This window comes from Bacidia gigantensis (assembly GCF_019456465.1).
Source record: "Bacidia gigantensis strain McMullin 20006 chromosome Unknown contig_180, whole genome shotgun sequence".
Taxonomy (NCBI): Eukaryota; Fungi; Ascomycota; class Lecanoromycetes; order Lecanorales; family Ramalinaceae; genus Bacidia; species Bacidia gigantensis.
The window spans coordinates 1,631,732-1,651,024 of NW_025408596.1; the positions used below are offsets into that span (position 1 = coordinate 1,631,732).

The following is a 19,293-nucleotide window of genomic DNA, read 5'->3' on the forward strand; positions in this document are numbered from 1 at the left end:
AGTCGTGCCGGGTGATATTAGGTACCCGAGCAGTCTTCATTGACCTTTGCTCCGATTAGGTATCGCCGTTGCCTCCCCCATACCGCCTCCATGTTCAAGTAACATTCTTAAGACGTTCTCTCGCCCGTTCAATTTCGCAGCAGTGATAGCAGTCCTTCCCTTCTTCTCCTTCTTACCCACATCCACGCCCCGCGCAAGCAATAACGTGACGATATGCTCGTGTCCTTGCTCACTTGCGATCATCAACGGCGTAAATCCTTCATCATCCGACGTCTCGAGATCTGCTCCCCGCTGGATCAACAGCTCTACAAGATCGGTGTGCCCATGAAAGCAAGCGAAGAGTAGTGGCGTCATCTCATGTATGTTCTTAGCGTTGATGTCCCCGCCATGTTCGACCACAGTGGCTAAGTTCTCAAGCCCTTCAGACTCCACCGCCCAATGCACAATTGTAGAGTTTTGTGGACCAATTGCGGTCGCGGAGGCGCCATGTGAAAAGAGTAGTTGGAGGGTAGCTCGGGTTGTGCGCTTGGCTGCCTGTAGAATGAGTGGGATGTCGTTGATGTCTTCTGTTTGAACGGAAGCGCCGTTACCGAGAAGAAATGAGACTTGTGCGTACTGTCGGTCGATATCTGTGCTAGAGACTGTTGTGAAGAGTGCGGTGCGGCCGAAAGAATCTTTTGTTTCCATCTTAGCACCTTGAGCGATGAGATAGTGGAAGATTGCTTTGTCATCAAGTGTTATTGCCCGGGCGAGAAAAGACTCTGAAGTGTTTTGGGCATTGAGATCATAGTCTGTGTAATTTAGAATGGCTTTTACGCAAGGGAAGCTTTTGCCGCAGATCGCCATGTGTAGAGATGTAAAATCCATATTCTGAGTGATTGTGGGGTCTGCACCTGCTTTCAAGAGGCTGATTATGATATGAGGGGCTCCGGCATAGGCAGCGATGTGAAGTGGTGTCGATCGGCTGTTGTCTTGAATATTGATATTCGATGATCGTGCGAGGACAAGCTGGAAAATTTCTACTCGTCTGGTTCGTGCACTTTCTATCGCTGTCCTAAGGGCCTTTCCTTCTTGGTCTTTGGTAGAGTCATTGGTCATGGTTTCTTTCGGATCAATTATACTGGTCGTACCTTGTGCAGCTTTGACGTCAGTGTTCTCAAGATTCGTTTCACTATTTGAGGTGTCCAAAGTTTCCCGTATTGCGTCGTCCGATTGGGTTGCGGAGAAGACTGCATGGTGCAAAGCTGAGTGTCCATTCTTATCTGGTATACTCAGACCTGCTCCTCGATCTAAAAGACGGCTTACGATATGGACGTGCTCGTTGATAATTGCGGGAGCCAATGGGGTTCGGCCGATATTATCTATAACGTCAAGAGATGCGCCTTTGTCCAGAAGTAGATCGCATGTGCCGTCAAGGCCAAGATTGCACGCACCATGCAAGCAAGTACCACCCCCTGCAATTACTGCATCAATATCAGCGCCGGCATCGATAAGTGCATTTAGATTTTCTATCTTGCGGAGGGCCCAGTGTATAGCACGCCAACCCTCATTATTCATAGCCTCCAGCGCAGCCCCACTGTCTATCAGGATCTTCGTAATCGCTGCAGAATCATTTAAAGCCGCCACGAACAAAGCGGTGCTTTGTCTGAGGTCTCGTGCGTTCAAGTCAGCTCCATGATTCACGAGAGATTTGACTATTGCTACACTCGCCTCATCATCTGACTCGCAGGCGAACTGTAGGGCTGTGGAGCCCCAGCCTGTTTTGACTTCGGGATCTGCCCCTCTCTGGAGTAATAGATGAACAATTTCAACATTTCTCTTCAGTATGGCTAAAGAGAGGGAGACAACTGCTTAGGGCCAGCCGTTGCATTTACGGCAAAGTGATTGGTATCAAGAAGAGTGCGCACAATTTCGAGGTCATCATTTGAGCAGGCAGAATGGAGGGCAGTCCAATCTGATCTATCCATCTGCACCTTAAAGCCCCTTTCGAGCAGTAACTTGACGGTCCCTAAAAACCCATTTTGAGCTGCGAAATGCAAACCCGTAAAGGTGTCATTTTCCATGAGCGCATATGCGTTTATATTGGCGCCTTTATCCAAGAGCAGGCGTACAATTTCGTCGTTTCCCTTTTCGCACGCCATGTGCAGTGCAGTGCAATTCTGCGAGTCAGTAGCCTCAATGTTGGCACCGGCATCTATGAGTAATCGTACGACGTCACCGTGGTCGTTCACAGTGCAGATATGAAGTGCCGTCGTTTCACTCATCCTATCTTCTAGACTTGCTCCATGTTGGATAAAAAGGCGTGCCATCTCTTCGAGACCATCTTTCGCCGCAAGGTGGAGCGCTGTAGCCTCTTCATTGTCTTTCATGTTGATTGAACTGCCGTTGTCAAGAAGGTAATGTGCGCATTCAATATTCCCGGCTACTGTGGCGACGTGCAAGGCTGTATGACCAAAGGAGTCTTGATCATCGACGGGACATCCACTGTCAATCAAGAATTGGGTGCTTGCAAGACTGTTCCGAGCGGCATAGTGCAACGCTGTTGTGCCGTAAGAAGTCTTCATAGATGCTGACGCTCCCCTTAGTACGAGTGTCCTCAGAATTTTCGTTTTCCCTTCCATTGACGCAAGATGCACCGCGGTCTGCCCTTCCTCATTGAACGTAGACAAAAGAATGTCCGCACCCTTTTCAAGCATTGCTCTAATCACACTGTCGTCGTCTAGACCTTCAGGCCCATAGATTATACACATGTGCAGCACGGTATTGCCGTCTGTATTTTTCGTCTCAATATTCGCTCCGTGTTCCAAAAGCATTTGCGCTGTGCCTTCATGTTTAGAGGTTAGAAGCAGGGCTGTGTTGCCCCATTCATTCTTCGCGTCAATTTCTGCGCCTCTTTCAAGCAACACCTGGCAAATTTCCTCAAATCCCCTGGACGCTGCTGCATGAAGTGCGGTATCTCCTCCTTCATAATGGCCTAAGAGATCGGCGCCCCTATCAAGTAATGCTGTTACAACATCAGGGTGACCAGAAATGGCGGCGAAAATCAAGGCCGAGTCGTTTGCTTTGGTCCTCAAATTCACCGCTGCCCCTCGCTCGATAAGAAGACGGATGCACTCTGCCCCATTCTCCTTTGCAGCAGCAGCTGCCGTCAGTGGAGTGCCAAAGAAATTGTTTTTCGCATCTATGGAGGCTCCTTTGTCCAGGAGCCATGTTATAGTCTCAACTTGTCCGCCTGAGGCAGCAATGTGCAGGGGTGTCTGAAGAAATTTGTTCTGCTTTTCCAAGTCAGTAGTGTACCCCAGAAGTGTTTTTGCAGTTTGAATTTGGGCTTGACCGATGGCCATGTGCAATGGAGTTGATCGCATGTCCGACATCTGTGGTGATACCTCACAGCCAGATTCCAGTAGATAGACTACTATAGCATTGGCGCCTGATCGAGCAGCGAAATGCAAAGGCCTGAGCCCGTTAGAGTCTTGAGCTTCAGGATCAGCTCCATGAACCATAAGTGCTTTCGAGGTCTCGAGACGATTGCTTCGAACAGCAATGTGCAGTGGCGTTTCACCTGTGCTTGATTGAGCATTCGCCTTTGCACCTTGCTCAATAAGAAGATTCGTGAACCATGGTCCATAAGAATCTCCTATCAAGTTCTCAGCGATAAAGTGTAATGCGGTCCATCCTATGAGACGCCCTTCTACAATAGATATATTGACGTCAAATTCACGTGTCAAAGCTTCTTGCAAGAGGGAAGGCAAACCAAAATAAGCCGCATAATGGACCGGTGTAATTATTCTTGCATAGTCCTGGCTAGCTCCACTATGTAAAGGCTGATTATTGTATAACATCGCAGACAAGCTCTGAGCCGCTCGTGCGAGAAGCAGCGGGCTGAAGACAAACCTGAACATTAGTTGTTCTATTTCTAGGGGCTTCTGTTGATGATATAGACGGTGAACATGGACACCCCACTTCTGATTCGCGTACCAATACAGAGGATATAATGCAGACATGTTGTTGTACGACTCGTCGTCGGAAGGAGGCGGCGAAGCAAAATCTTTCAATAGGACGTACGTCAGGCATACTTCAGATAGCATTTTCTCAGCGGGATAGTACGACTGCAGATCCTGGCTTTCAAAAAATTCTTGAAGGGTGTAGTGTACAAGCCTAACTTGAGATGTTTCTTTCTGAATGACAATCAAACCGTGGCAAAAGTCTGCAATACTGTGTCTTAGTAGGCTCATTGGGGTCAATTTTGAATGGTCGAGGATCTTGTCGCCAGCTTCAACGCCTAGCGCATGTTGCAACATAGCTAGGTCAATCGTCGCAAAGGCATGAGAAACCCACAAAAGGGTCTTCATTGCGATCTCTCGACGTTCCTTTGGCTGATTCCGGATTCGCTGTAGCGTAGCTTCAAATTGCGCTTCGAGGCCTTCTGGCAACGCGACGAGGGTTTCGCGGATTTTGGCGGGCGAGATTTGATCCAATACAGACCGGACTTGCAAACTTGGTAGCAGAAACCTTTGTTGGTGTATCAGCCGCGCACATCTGGACATCTCTGGAAACAGCTTACTTACATTCCATTGGCTCTGCTGACAAGGGTTGAAATGATTTCATTCCTGAAATCCCGCGTTAGGAGGTCTTCAAGTTCTTCTTCCTCCTCGATTCTATCATTTATCTGTTGATTCAGAAACTCGGTAATGTCTGACTCGGAAGCCTCAACCTGTATGTGAGGGCGGAATTTCAAGTGCTTTGCAATATCCTTTTGATCTGGTCGAGTCGTGTAAAATAGCATTGCTTGTGTGGCCTCTAGTCTTTTGAGCAACTTCAAGAATGCCTGCCTATCACCTGTGTGTCCATACTCGTCCAACGCGTCAATGACTATGTACCTCGGGCGCTCGTTGCAGAGTGAAATTAGGATTTCTTGGAGCTTATCTAGCCGAAGCGCTTTAGTTGACCTGCTGGTCTGCTTGTAAAGGTCAATCAGTGCTGTGGGTAGTCTTGCTTCTGTAGCCAGCAACTGTCTGAGCAGAGCCCCTGTGATGTTCGATAAGTCCTTCTCTAGATCTCTCTCTAACAAATGATAGTCGCAATAGATGAAAGCTACAGCCCCTTGCTCCCCAATGGTCACCTTTTTCAGGAAATCAATGATCATAGAGGAAATATATGTCTTTCCAGAGCCAGGAATACCACTGCACCAGAGAACATTGCTTGGACCGAGCTTCTTGAACCATTCATCGAATTGCTTGGTCTCCTTAATCCATTCTCCCGTGCCTGAAGTCCTACGAGAGCTGATATCGGAATGGTTCTTCTGCGGTTGTAGAATTGAAAGCCATTCTAGTACTTCATTCTCGGCCCGATTCCGAGATATGTCCAGTATTTCCTGGATATCGGTCCGCGTTTGCTTCAAATCCGATGTCATCACTCGCTGAATCATCTTGTTGTCATGTAAATCAGCCTTTATTGCTCTGGTGAGTGTCATAGAGTCCAACGATAAGGCAAGGTTGAAGAGCCTTTGTTGACGCTCGATCGTGGCTAGAATGTTTGTGACTTCACCTGTTTGGAAAGGCCACGCTAAGGATGAGGCTGCCTTTTTGAAGAGATTGCGCTTCCTGACATCGTCATTGGTAGGGTCCAATTTGTTGAGGAGCCGCTCTAAAGCGGCTTTGTAGGTCTCTAATGGTCCACTGGGCTGCGCGAGATCTTGTATCGCACGTAACCACGGATCGGTAGGCTCAGAGAGCTCGATATGAGATCGAAGGGAATTCAAAGAGCCTTGAATATTGATGAGATCTTTGAGAAGTTGAGCCCGTTCGCCCGCTCCATCTTTAACCGCTTTGGCATATCTGAGCACCTTTCCAGACAGTTCGAGGACGGCAATTATGCTAGCCACCAAGGAAAGCCCATCTGCCATGTTCAAAGGTGAATACTGCTTCGAATCACGAAGAGACTCTGATTGTAGGTCGATTTATCGTTGTTCTTCAAACTTGAAGACGAGGGCGATCTGTAGGTCTCTCGAGCAGGCCTAATCCTGGAAGTCACGAAGCCGAACTGGTCTTGCCATGTGCAACCTGCTTGACCTATAAGGGGGTTTAAGCCTGATGTTCGGGCCCATTGTACTACGAGCCATCGATTCAGGACCTTCGAGTTTAAGGCCCCCCATTGCTGAGAATTTCCAAGCTGAGATAAGGTACACGCTACTGTACTCTAGCGCCATAGAACGATAAGGTACAACAAGTTAGGTGTGCGAGGAGGTCCGTTTAAATTGATGTTCTGGGAGTTGAAATATTACGACGAGCAATTTTGAAGATAGCTACGTACATATGCTGTTTGTCATCATCATTCTGTCTTCAAATTTAAGGTATGCCTTGCTCATAGGACACGGGCTTTCGCCAAGGTATTCGGATAGAATACCGGCGTCGGCGCTACTTTGTCCCGGATGTCTGGAAGTACTCAAACCCCACGAGTCCCTTTCAGCATCTTATTCGTACCACCAGTGACCAAGGCTTGTCTCTACGCCATGCGAACGTTTCAGACCAGTATCAGCTGGGCCAGGTCGCAGGATGACTTCATGCTCTGCAGGCGTGCCGGCAATGCCCAAGCTACTCCGGCACCAAGCTTCGCCCTAATCCGCAGACAGTAAGGCGAAAGCTGGGGTAAGCACCATGATTCGTGGAATTCACTGCTACGCCTCCTGCAGAACCATCCGGGCAGCCTCTTTCACAGCCTGCTAGACCAACAAAACGCCTGACTGCGGCGGACTCGATGAGCGGAAATGCGCCAGCCAATACTGCCAATACCTCTCTACTCCTCCCCCTTCCATCAGCTTCTCCTCCTTCTCCTCCTCGACCTCGCAGTCTCATCAGCGAGTATGGCCCTTGACCCCCGAATCTTCCAAGCGTGTCGACTGCTTCAATAGCCTACGCAGTACCTAAGAAGGCCTCCCTTGTGCCTCGTCAGCTCAAAAATACTCTGGCTACAATGGCTAGCGACGAGGGCAATTGGGGTCCAGGCATAATTGGATTGGCCGCGACATGTGAAGGCTTGGTGCTCATCTTTATATCCTTGCGTATCTACACAAGAGTCTGGCTTGCGAAAGCGTTCTGGTGGGATGACGCGACGATGATATTCGCCGTGGTATGCATTTTCCTCGGCCTTCCCTAAGACGATGCGAGCTGCACAGAACGCTGATGATATGCTCTCCCTAGCTTGGCACAACAATCGGATGTTCCCTCTGCTTCGTTGAAGTCCACTATGGTTTCGGAAAGCACTACCAATATCTTACCGACCGCGAGAAGCATTTGTTCAGGAAATATACATTTGGCGAATGGATTCAAACATTTGCGACCCTCATGTGGACCAAGATCTCCATCTGCCTCTTCCTCGTTCGATTCACAAACAATCAGAGACTGCGCACGGTCATGTATTGGACGGTTGGCTTCCTGCTCATATCCAATACCGTCATGACGGTCATGTGGATAATGCAATGCCAACCTGTCAACAATGCTTGGGTTCTGGATGGGAAGGGTACATGCATGAGCAAATTTGAAAAAGAGGCAGTCATCTTGACGCAGGCTATAATCTCCATCGTCTCAGACTTCGTCTTCGCGGCCTTCCCCATCTTCTATTTCTGGCGGCTACAGGTCGATTTGAAGACAAAGATTGGTCTTTGGCTGCTCATGTGTCTTGGTTTCATCACCGGCGTATGCTGCATTGTGCGCACTGTCCTCAATGGCCAGTCTCTGCCCGACGATGAAACGTACGATGGCATTGTGAATTGGACGTGGCGGTTGTTTGAGGTGCAGATGGGCATCATTGCAGCATGCATCCCTACTCTGCGTCCGCTTTATAGCTTGATTTTCAAAAAGATCCGAGGCGAGAAAGATGTGTTTGCAAGCTCAAACGTGAAAATGCTAGGAAACGAGAAAGAGCACTGGCTTGGGGATGCATCAAATGGCCACGACAGTGATGGACGTTCCCCTCCATCAGCCTCATCATCTCAACATCCTCCTCGCCATCAATCAGTGAAAGCAATGAAGGCCCACCACGGTGAAGACATGACTCATGACCTTATCAATGACGGTATCATACAGAGTAAGGTACCAAATGGGAAGGCATCCGAGCACCGCAGCGCTTCAAATGCTGGTCTATTGGGAGACATGGATCGTTATGGAATCGGCGAAGGAACAGCGCGATCAAAATCGAAGGTTAGCCCCAAGCTTGGGGTCGCACCTGAAGAGATACCGGATTTGGAGCGGGGCGATAGGACATCTGAAGAACAGGCCGAGGCTGGACTTGAGGACGACATGGGGAAATATGGCATAGCGGAATGATCTGGCATAGGAAAAGACGGGTTCGATCGACTGCTGCGAGGCAACAGTGCTGGCGATGCATGCCTAGATGCTTCGTACTCAACGAATCACGGTACATTTTGGCACACGGGCGAAGTCATCTCATCCAGGCCCCACGACATGTCGCTACCTCAAATGGTGAAACGATGCAAACTCGCCATACGCACACGATAGCAAGCTCAAGCGTGCATCGTCTCAGCCACTCGTGGCTCCTGCTGTCTCAAAATGGACAGCTTTCCACAACCCATACCGTACATACACATCCTTCCTGCCACGGCTTTTATACAAATGTCGCAGCAGAATACCTTGTGCATCATATCATCCGGCATTGGCGTTAGTGGCAAAAGAGATCCATGTAACATTTAGCGCTGTCTACATACCTTCAACTCTGCTCGAGATAAAATTCACGAATGCAAAATTCATCCATTGTTCCGGCCATGCAAAGAGTCTACTTACATCTGTTGCTCTCTCATTATTCACGAGCAGGTCCACGTGACCATACCATCGCATTGAATTACTACGACTTCGCTAGCTCTCCCTTCCTCCCTATTACCCTTTGAGTCTCTACGAACACTCTAACAGTTCATAAGGTAGCGGATCACCAACATCATTCTTCCACCGACCCTGGACAGCTAGCTAGCACGCACCGCATCTCCCCCTCCCCTTCCCAACCCCCCTTGCCCCCCCTTGACTTCTCCAACAGCGATCTCAATACCTCCTGGAACCCCCTCATCAGTCTCCTCTCATCTTCATGCCACATGCACCGGCATACGGAATCCTCAATCCTCCGGCCTCCTTGCCCAACCCCCCACCAGCCCCCTGTGCCTATTCGCCACTCTCCCCAAGCAAGAATTGGTCGTCAGGCTTATTCACTTTCCGCCCTCGCCTTCCTTCCCAGCCCCTTCTCAACGTGACGTCGGGCATGTCAGTCACTTCCACTTTCTCGACAGAGTCTGGGTTGGTGAGTGAAGTATGAGGGGGGCTGGTGGCGGGTACCTAAACTTCTTCCTCCGCTCTTGTTTCTCTCCTCTCTTTCTTCCTACCATCTGTCATGGTTTGGGGGAGGGGGGTTTGGTGGTTTCCCTTCCTCTGCTATTGTCGGTGAGTTGGCTGGTCCTTGTTCTCATATCTTTAGGGGCTGGGGAATTGCGTGTGTATGTGGAGGTGTTGTGTTTGTCTTGTGGTAAATATATATACGAATCTTTCTCCCCTTAAACGGAAAATACCGAACATAACAAATGGTAGCAACACTTAGCTGCTCCCTACCAATTGCTAACTTTTAAAATCGCCTAAAGAAGCTTACGCTCAATCCTTTTACAGAACAAGACAATCTCAGTGGACTGCTCTCCTTCATTGATCTCCTTTGTCCCATCTTCTTACCTACCGATACTGAAGAAGAGGCTCTCTACACTGCCGGACAGATTTTATCAAGTCGGTAATATCTTTTGTTCTCAGAATCGTTCTGCCATACACTAGCTTCATTTTTTTTTTCAACCATAATGTTTCTTAGATAGTCTCTGTTTGTAACGATCCCTGCACCATGGCTGTGGAAACATGGCGCTTTGAATAATTTGTCGACCAGAGGCAGAGAAGCTCATGCCAGTAAGAGCTGGGTCAACGCTGTCGTTGACGATGTCGGCAAGTTTAACCTTTTTTTGGATGAAGCTTGACGTCGCGATTGTACGGCAACAATGAGACCCTCTTTCTACGTAGATTGAACTACTTTTGGGTACAATCGTCAGCTTGTACTAAAAACCATGCAGGAGTACACTTCCCGTATCCACGCTTCAGATCACCTTCCCAAAGATTAAAATTCACTTCATCTCATTTATTTTTCGTTCCAGAGTTGCAAAGCCTGTCTCTGAACAACCTTGCGAATACTCAATCAGATGGCTGCGAGGATCACTGTACACTGGCAGAGGGCACATAAGAGAGTTAAGCTTGCCCCAGCCAGCATGTTCCCAGGCTTACTACAAGCAAAGGTATGCAAGCCTAAACTCATAGCACCCTAGTATCCTCCTGATTAAGCTACCGTCAATCAACCCAGTCTATCTTCGTATGAGAGTGATGCGAATAATCGAGAGACTTTGTTTGGGCATGGTGGCCAATAATTACAAGGGATTTGACAGATGGAGGAATCTACGAAGCCCTGCTGTGTTTTCCTGGCGCATCTACAACATGCAAACACTACATGGACTATATCCTGCACGCACTACGGATCCAAGAGCATCGCAGTGTTAACATTCGTGGTTCTACCCGTCGAAGCAAGGACAAGCTGATCTGCTGCCATGTTACTCTATCCCGCTGGCATTATAGCAACAAGGCAATGTAAAACGATAATCGTCGACAACCTCTAAGTCAAAAAGGCTGGAGTTTTACGGCCCTCGCTGGTGACAATAATCGCGTTGGCACCCAACTTTTCAGACTCTAGGGGCCTCTCGGTGCATGTATTCTCTCCTTTTGAGCCTCAACGTCAACCTTCTCAATCATATGCTGCACATTAGTGCCCAGAAGAAACAACTCAACGGACAACATGTCCATACGGTTCCATCACCTGACTCGCGTGCCATGGGACCCGAGACAAAGTCAAAAACGAAACCCAGAAGTCACCAAGGCCGTCCAGGATTTGTTGTTTCTTAAGATCGACACGACTACTACGAATGGTGTTTGTGGGAGTGGTGGGTTCCTGCCACCATCCGCAAGTCAGATGTACATGATCAATCGCAAGCCGTTCAATCGGCTGGGAAAAGTATGCATCTTGCTTCGAATCATATTTTGCGTTTACTACAGACTCTCGATGCGAAAGGTTCGAATTTCTTTCGTCTTTTCTTTTTGTTCAAGTCCGTGTGCTTGGACAGATAAGTGATGTTCTTGAAAAAGGGATGAAACCTATGGCTGTTTCGAATGTCTTTTGTGAGAGACTCATGCTATCCCACCTGCGTTTCTAGCCACGCAAATACAGAGATATATACATTTTTAAGCATCAAAAGATCAGGCGCCGATTTCAGAACCATTTCTAGCCCAAAAGCACAGCCATTTGTGTCGTTCTTGAGGCTAAGGTGCTTTGTGATTTTGATCACAATACTCCCGATAATTCGTTGGAGATTATGATCAGCCATTTCAGCCTACACATTGAGGTAAATTTCTCCTAGTTGACAGGGTCGAAGCCCATTGTTCCCATCCAACCCGCAGCCGTCAATCGAGGCAAGCACTTTCGGCATAATGCAATTTATCAACTCGTTCTGTCACATCTCATGATACGACGTTTCTTCTATCGGCGTCGTACGACAATGCCGCTCTTTTCGCAAGGAGAATGAGCCCGAAATCTTCGAGGATGGAAAATGATGTACAAGAGTGTACGTCAACTGCTCCCTTTCATGGTTTCGCATCCGTGTCTACTTAACAACCCCGACCTCGCCAGTGGATGGGAAGGACATACCATGGGTCCTTATTTGACTTTCCTTCAGAAAAGACAAAGCAGAGATCTAAAACCCTTGGTACCTTCGAGATCATCACATTTGTGATAAGGATCGAAGCCACCGCTAGAGGGTACATAGCTCAAATATCCTGCCAAAGACACAGTCTCGAAGAAGCTTTCCATCGGTAAGAAATAAGGTCTGGGCATGGTCTATTGGGCACACAATATCAAGAGTGGTGGCTTACATCGGCTTTCAGCCTTGGACCCGAATCTAAACTTAGGACGTAGCCTCTGTGTCAATGTTAAAAATTCGGAGCTCTGTCAATCAGGTACCGTCGTCGTACCAACCCGAATCATTCGTCCGGACTATTTTGGAGTGGTTCGGATGGAGGCTAACAGAAAAAGAGGTTCAAACATGCCAAGAGCTTGTGTAGCCGGCTGATCACCATTGGCCTCTCCAACGAGGCTGTTGAAGTAAAGCTGGCCGATCACTTGGTGAGCAATGACTATGGCTATGGCAAGATGAGGCAGCTATCCTCCTCCGTATCAAAAGAGATTACGGCCAGGTTGCAAGATCGCTTGGCTACACTACAGTCAAGCACCTCAAGTCGGCGTGCTGAACAAATCATTATATTACGTTGGAGCCTAGTGAATGACCTGGGCCTTGTAGGGTCTGCTCACTCTCATTCACCGGAACAAAAACATGTGAATTACAAGCCTTGGAGTTTCATAGATCCCATAGAAGCCACACTGGAAAGATATGATACCAGCTTACTTACAGCCGTGATATTGGTAGGATGGCCATGATGTTGCCTCGACATATGTCTAAGCAAGAGCTTTATCGTCGGGCGCTTGGATTTCGCTGGGTTGAAACAATTGCGTCTGCAGGAACAATCCCAGGAGAGCTCGAGTGTCAACGACAAGCCACATTTCCCGTTTTGCAATTACTTTGAGCCAGATGGTCGTCATGTACAAGTCCCCAATTCTTTTGGACGTGCGACCGCGCGCAAACCCATGCCTTTCTGATAGAGTGATCTACTACCAATTCTTTATACATATATCATGCTTTCAGTGGGCATGATCCTGGCATCTGTCCGAATTCCACACTTCTCAGCTTTCGTATGGTCGGTCCAGGTGGATCCGTGGGTGCTTGGGCCCTGCTTGTTGATGAAATGTGTAAAGCTGCCACATTGCCGTGTTCCTACGGATTGTGAGACGCCTTCGACAGGATGCCAGAACGGAAGAAATGGCACATCACCTGTTGGTGAGAGAGCACTTGATCAGCTCAAATTTTAATTATTACGATCTACCCAATAATCTCGTCCTCCTGCATCTACGAACGCAATTCTTTCTTTAAATATTCACGCCTGCCGTGCCGAAAAAGATCCAGGCTCCATACCTACTACGTGGTATGAATCTTGGACGCATCATCATGTGTGCGCTGAAGATGTATTTACTTGGCAATGTTCACCACCGATGTTGATCCCCACGAGGCTGGCTTGGACCATCAGAGATACCCCAGGTTTGATGCTATGGTATTGCTCAGTCAAAAGATGACGGCATGTCAATGATGCGTCTTACTTGGGATGTGCGATACGCTTTGAAAATCAAGAGATCTAATTGTTGGATAGCCATAATGGGTCATCCTTCTGACCAAGGCGTTGGAAGAGAACAGATAGATCCAGAACTTACCGAAGATAAATTTGTCAACAAAGGGTAAGACCGGGCAAACTCCATCTCTCGGCCACGTGGCCCCTCGCCTGCTTCGGTCGATTTGCCTGGTTCCCTGACAAACCCCACTACTCCGACCTGCAGGATATTTGGCTAATCTTGAAAGTTGAAGAAGCGTGTCTAAAAAGCTCATATAGAGAAGTGTTAGGCTATCCTGCCTCCACCTTGATCTTTCGTTCGACGGAGATGGAGTAAAGATAATGTTTGAACCAATACAACCCTACTATCTGGCTTACTGGACCTGACCGGCGATGAGGGAATCATCGTCTATCCTTTACACATATTCAAGTTTTCAACGGAAATGGGGCCACGGATGAACTCAATTTCCACCCTCAGTGGATGAAACCTAATTACACAAGGAGCCCATGTAAAGTTATCTGGTCGTTTCTTTGCATGAAAGCCACGCCAGGTGCATTCTTTAACTTGTGAATTGCCACGGCTGTATGCCGTTTGATAGAGTTTGAAGACGGCGGAGAATACGATTTACGATGTTGAACCAGTATGTACCCTTACGGCTATGTTGAAGTGGAAGTGGAAAGTCAAATGGATGGTTCATAAGAATAAAGATCTAATTCTTTTTTTTTTTATTTCACTCTTCTTCTATCTTTATAATCGGAATCCTTCCATGTTTGTATCTCTAAATATTCACAGCAAGTCTCATGCACCTTGAACATCATGTCCTTCAGAACATTGTTGGACTGGAATTTCTCCTCCTTCATGTCTGCCGAAACGCTTGCATCAAGCTGATAGAATCGTTCCTACGACTTCCATGTTTCACATCAAAGAAAATTGGTCCACCCAGCGCTGCCAGGAAAAGTCTGTATTGAATAATAGCAACCGTCTCTCGGAGTTTCCTGCTCATCTGGAACGCGTGAAGATCGACTTGGTGCCCACGGACTCTGACAACCGATGTATGATTTCGGCTCAAACACTCGACGAGAGAGACTTATTGGAGATGACGACGCTCTGAGAAAACGGGCGAAAGCCGATACAACATCATTGATACTAGGAAAAGACACACCAGAGACAAAGCTCGAGAGACCTGACCCAGAGGCTGACCTTGAACACTACGATTATTTGCGCCTGCGCCGAAGCCAAGTGCTACAAGAACAAAAGGCTCTGACTTTCGCCCACCGACTCTTTGCAAGTGGTAAATGGCGGCCCAGGCTAGCCAAAAGTGATAGATGCTCCATAGTTCAGCTAGCGATGCCGTCCTCTTGCCCTCTGCTTTGTTGGCCATAATGGCAGCGATGTTCAATTCGCGTCAACCAACCCAACCCACTCCCCCAAACCCTCAATTCTCCCTCCATCACACCAGACCCAAGCTCAATCCCCAGCAACTCTTCCCCAGCTCTACTCGCCGCCGTCGCCGCCATCACCACCATCACCACCAACACCGACGACGACGAAGGAGAGGAAGGAGGAGAGGAAGAAAAGAGAAAAGGAGATACTTTTCTAAACATGAGTGACAAAGGACGCGTGCCCTTTTCCCTGGCGACTCGTGAGCAAGGCAAGACCAAGTATCTTGACCGCCCTCCTATTTAAAAAATTAGAGGTATACTGTAGGGCAGCACAAACGGCCACAATCTGGCCAGGAAAACGTTGCCGATTCTCAATAATCGCTTCGTCGAAACGATCGATAGGATCAAGACCACAATGCCCATATCCCATTTACGCATTACCGCCTATGATGAGGACGGTAACGTTACACAATCGTTCAAAGACTGGGTCAGCTGAAATTTTTTTTTGGGGGAGGGGGAACAGGGGCAGTATGGTTATTGGAGGACTATGCAGGCCGCCCATATGGCGAATCAAGAAGTGAGAAGGGGAGGGGGTGGAAGGGGTGAAAGGAGAGGTGGAGGTAGAGGTTGAAGGAGTGGTGTTGGGGGATGATGAAGGGGGGAGGCGGAAGAGCAAGCAGCCCAAGGCAATCTAGCCGTGGCGGGCAAACCCCATACGTACGATCTAAAGGCTCTCATCTAATGCATTCCCAGATGCCAACATCGATTAGTGCGAGCGGAACATTGTATTTGGGAAGTGCGACAAGCTGTGTGGAAAGTAAGTGGTCCTTCCAGATTCGGATACTATGCTGTCAATGCATCACACTCGGTGACTGTTTCAGTGGAAAAAGAACAGCAATGCCTTGTCAAAGAGATTACGAAATACCCCAACATGAGGTTCTCCGCCGCTTCCGACTATATATATCTGTGAGGCAGCAGAGGACTAGGCAAGAGACAAAAGCTGACGCTAAGGTACATCTCTATCGACCGATGTACAAGGTTGGGAATGGAGAGATGTCGAAAATGGAATCTCTTGTCATTGATTGTGAGGCTTTGTTGTGAATGACAAAAGATGCCAATCTTTTCCTTATCTTCCTAAATCTTGATGAATCTAATTTATTGTTTTGTGTGTCCCCTTCTATGCCCTCAATTTTCATGGAACGGGAGAAAGGAAGTGCTCTTCTCACTATATGTCCTCGGACTCGTAACGGGAAATACGACGAATGATATATGTACGGGCAATTATGACGCATTCTTTCCATTGAGCCTCTTTTTGAATTAATCATACTTAGTTCAAATGTGGTCACACAAGTGCTAGGAAAATGCCGCTATCTGAGGAACCTGTTTCACGCTGTCGTGGGTATCATGAACGTCGTGCGTCTGATCAAGAGTCACTTGTCAATATATTGGCATTGAATAGTGGAATCTGGATACCCCTTTTTTTTCCCAGGTCTTGTCCTCGACCCAGTTGCCATATTTGTCTAGATGCACGCAATTTCCAAAGGTCATTTTGAAAACGCAATTCTTTTGAGAAGGAAAATTATTGGCAGAAGTATCAACGTGTCATAGCATTCTGGAGCCCTTTTCTCAAAGCCCTCGTACCTTGCGGAATTGAAGACTTTTGAGGCTTCGAGGCTTTGAGGCTTTGAGGCTTTGAGGCTTTGAGGCTTGAGGCTTGAAGCCACGCGTGTGCCTCATCATATGATTCTAGTGTGTAAATCCAAAAACTCAAGAGACCCACATTTTGGGGTTTGTGGGCTGTTGGCTTCCTGAGGAATCGAGGCCTCGTCATCTTTCGTCAATCGAATCCGGTCAGCTGAGTCAATGCACCGCACGAGTCTGGGATACTTATAGAGTGCTAGGATGACGGATCTTTCCACTCCTACAGATCTTCGTAAACCATCTTGGCGAAGTTACATGTTAAATCAATCTGAGCCACTTCAATGCCTACTACGGCTCTTTAAGGGCTCTGCAAACACCTGGTCGACGCCTGAGACAGGTTCGATGCTTTCCATCCAACAACCATGGTTCGACCTACACCATCCCACCAAGATAAAGAAGGCCGTCACGTTTAGCTCTTCGTGAATGAGGGTTGCTTCCCCCAGAGTGTTCGTCGGACTGAACCAAAAGCGATACCGAGTCTGCTGGTGGGCTCCTTCTCGTTGAGTACCAAATTTCGAGACGGAGACATAAGTCTCGAGAGTTGAAACAGCAGATACCGCCCTCCCTAAGTCCTCATACTTTGTGAGACTAGGAAATCCGGTGTGACATGGTACCATCTCCAGCCACTTCAATTTTGTGATGTCAAGGCCTGCTTACAAGCAGATCCGTAAGTGCGTATTGCAGATTTGCCGCAAGTACCTAGCGTACTTGCAGACTGGAGACTACGACCACAACAGCATTTGAATGTTCTCGTAGGAGAAAGACGGTCAAACACAGGATCAAGACCTGCGGAGATATATAGCAGTTGAGCTAGAAGCTTACGAAGCAACTTGGGAATTGATAAAGGAATTTTTTCTCGGACTCGATACCCGTGAGTCCAAACACGCTCTACATGATACTTCTTCGAGGAGACCCTTAGCTTCCTGCAGGGCAATCCCCTCCAGTCCCAATGACCATCGCGCCCGTATCCCGTCAGCACAGGTCGATGTTGCTCCTAAGTATTCCGGCTGATTACACAAAGACCAGATCACTTTGCACGCATTGGGACTGAGTGGGACCTAGATCCAGTGTACACTATCAATGGGAATGGGGACAAAGAACAGTGGGATAAGGCGACGGCGTGCTCGAAGTCTTCCCAGCCAGATACAATATGGCGTTGGCTTGAAGCGCCAGACATCAGAAGACATCACCGCGATCTGCGAATGTATTGGAGGATTTAACGTGCTGCTCAGGCCAAGAGTTGGAGCTTTTCGGCGAGCTTGAGCCCGGGCGAAGCGTAGTTCATCATCTGCAAGTCTCTATGAGCTAAGAGCTGGCTGTAAGAGAACTTACAAAAGTAGCTTGCACCATGTCTTTGGAGTTCCACGACGCCTGTGAGATATTCTGGTGGACAAGGTCAATGACGACAAGATTGCATACCGTTGATCACGGTCTTGCTGCCTCTGTTCAAGATTCAAGGTACGGGTACGGACCATCTTTCTTACCGTCAAGACTGGCAAATTGTTACTAGGAGAACAAGGGCATCACACATTGCGAATCTTCTGGAGAGTTAACGCCTTGTTACGGGTTCGCATGTCTTGAAGCTTTCGCGGCATTGTACTAGCTGAGATCATTCGGCTGGTACAACATGATGCTGATGCGCGCCGTTTGTCGGAACTCAGCTTGCAAGACTACCCTGCGCTGCCTAAAAATCATTACTTGTCAATTTGTGGAGACACAGAAGTTCAACTTGTGTCCAGGCTACTCTTCGCCGGAAATGGACATCGACAGTATTCAAGCATTCAATATAAAGGTGGAAGGCATGGTCAAGCCGTTACACAGCTCGCGGAGAGTACCCTTGCGACAATGAACTATAAACCCTTAAGGAAATCCAAATCTTCATATGTGGAGCCCCTCTCACCTGAGAGAGAAATCAATTTTAATTTTGATTTTTATTATGCCCGACCATTTGGGCTCAGAAAACCTCGACGTTCCATCTCACAACAAGCTGTGAAATACCAAGGGAAGAGACCGCTATCAACCATCTTTATCTGTACTACATCTGCTGGGCAGAAGATAGAGAGTATCAACCCACCTTCAAGGAATCATGAGATCTTACCGCTAAAAAGGACTAGATGTCTTGCTTGTGTGTAGTCCGCCTCTTTTTGATGAAAATTACGACATGACAGACCACTTTCCAAGCTCAACTATACTCCAGGGACTTTATATGAGATTTGAAAGACATCGTGCAAGGTTGTGACTGAATATCCGTCCCCAGCGGAAATTTGGCGGCGGTGGACATGCCGGTCACAGGGTCGCCCCGACTCGGGGGCCTTCAGGTAGGGTGAGAGGGGTGGCGGGACAGGGGCAGTATGGGTTTTGGAGGACGATGCGGCCGCCCGTATGGCGGGTCATCAAGTGAACCAAGCAAGTTTGTCACGTTGTCTACGGACTGTCGCACACGAAAACAACACATCGTGGCTTCATGGAAGTTTGCCTGCTACTCATTGGGCATGAGCCACCTCACCGATCTAGGATACTCCGATTTGTAGGAGCGGCCACATCAGATATCACGGAGGCATTTTGATTGGGAGGATAGAGAGACGTCCTCCGGCTACTCATGAAGGCGTGAATGAAAGTCTTTTCTGCAATGTACGGTGTCCGTTCTGTATACTTAAGAGACAAGGACGCATCAGGACTTCTGGCCGATGTGGTTATGAATTCAGCTTCTTATCGGAAGAGGTACACGACATGCTCGACAACGGTGCAATACCTGGCAGCATCTACTTGCTAGCACGAGGAGTTCTGAAAGACCTGGAGATGCGATAATTGTGGAGCCTTGTAGAAAGAAGGCAACTTGAACACTCAGCGATTCGACGAG

At 48.1% G+C, this 19,293-nt stretch overlaps 3 protein-coding genes across 3 annotated transcripts; 2 read left to right on the top strand and 1 right to left on the bottom strand.

Annotated features, from left to right (window-relative positions):
• Positions 1–36: 36 nt before the first annotated feature.
• Positions 37–5,905, bottom strand: KY384_003421 (uncharacterized protein; the record flags this gene model as incomplete). Its single annotated transcript, XM_044811935.1, has 3 exons — positions 37–1,781; positions 2,042–4,512; positions 4,569–5,905. 3 exons carry the CDS (start codon positions 5,903–5,905, stop codon positions 37–39), a joined length of 5,553 nt encoding a protein of 1,850 aa, XP_044671068.1.
• A 1,067-nt stretch (positions 5,906–6,972) lies between these two features.
• Positions 6,973–8,324, top strand: KY384_003422 (uncharacterized protein; the record flags this gene model as incomplete). The annotated part of the gene is made up of 2 exons (XM_044811936.1): positions 6,973–7,128; positions 7,200–8,324. 2 exons carry the CDS (start codon positions 6,973–6,975, stop codon positions 8,322–8,324), a joined length of 1,281 nt encoding a protein of 426 aa, XP_044671069.1.
• A 6,076-nt stretch (positions 8,325–14,400) lies between these two features.
• Positions 14,401–15,036, top strand: KY384_003423 (uncharacterized protein; the record flags this gene model as incomplete). The annotated part of the gene is made up of 2 exons (XM_044811937.1): positions 14,401–14,641; positions 14,843–15,036. The coding sequence occupies 2 exons, from the start codon at positions 14,401–14,403 to the stop codon at positions 15,034–15,036; spliced, it is 435 nt and encodes a 144-aa protein (XP_044671070.1).
• Between the last annotated feature and the right edge of the window lie 4,257 nt (positions 15,037–19,293).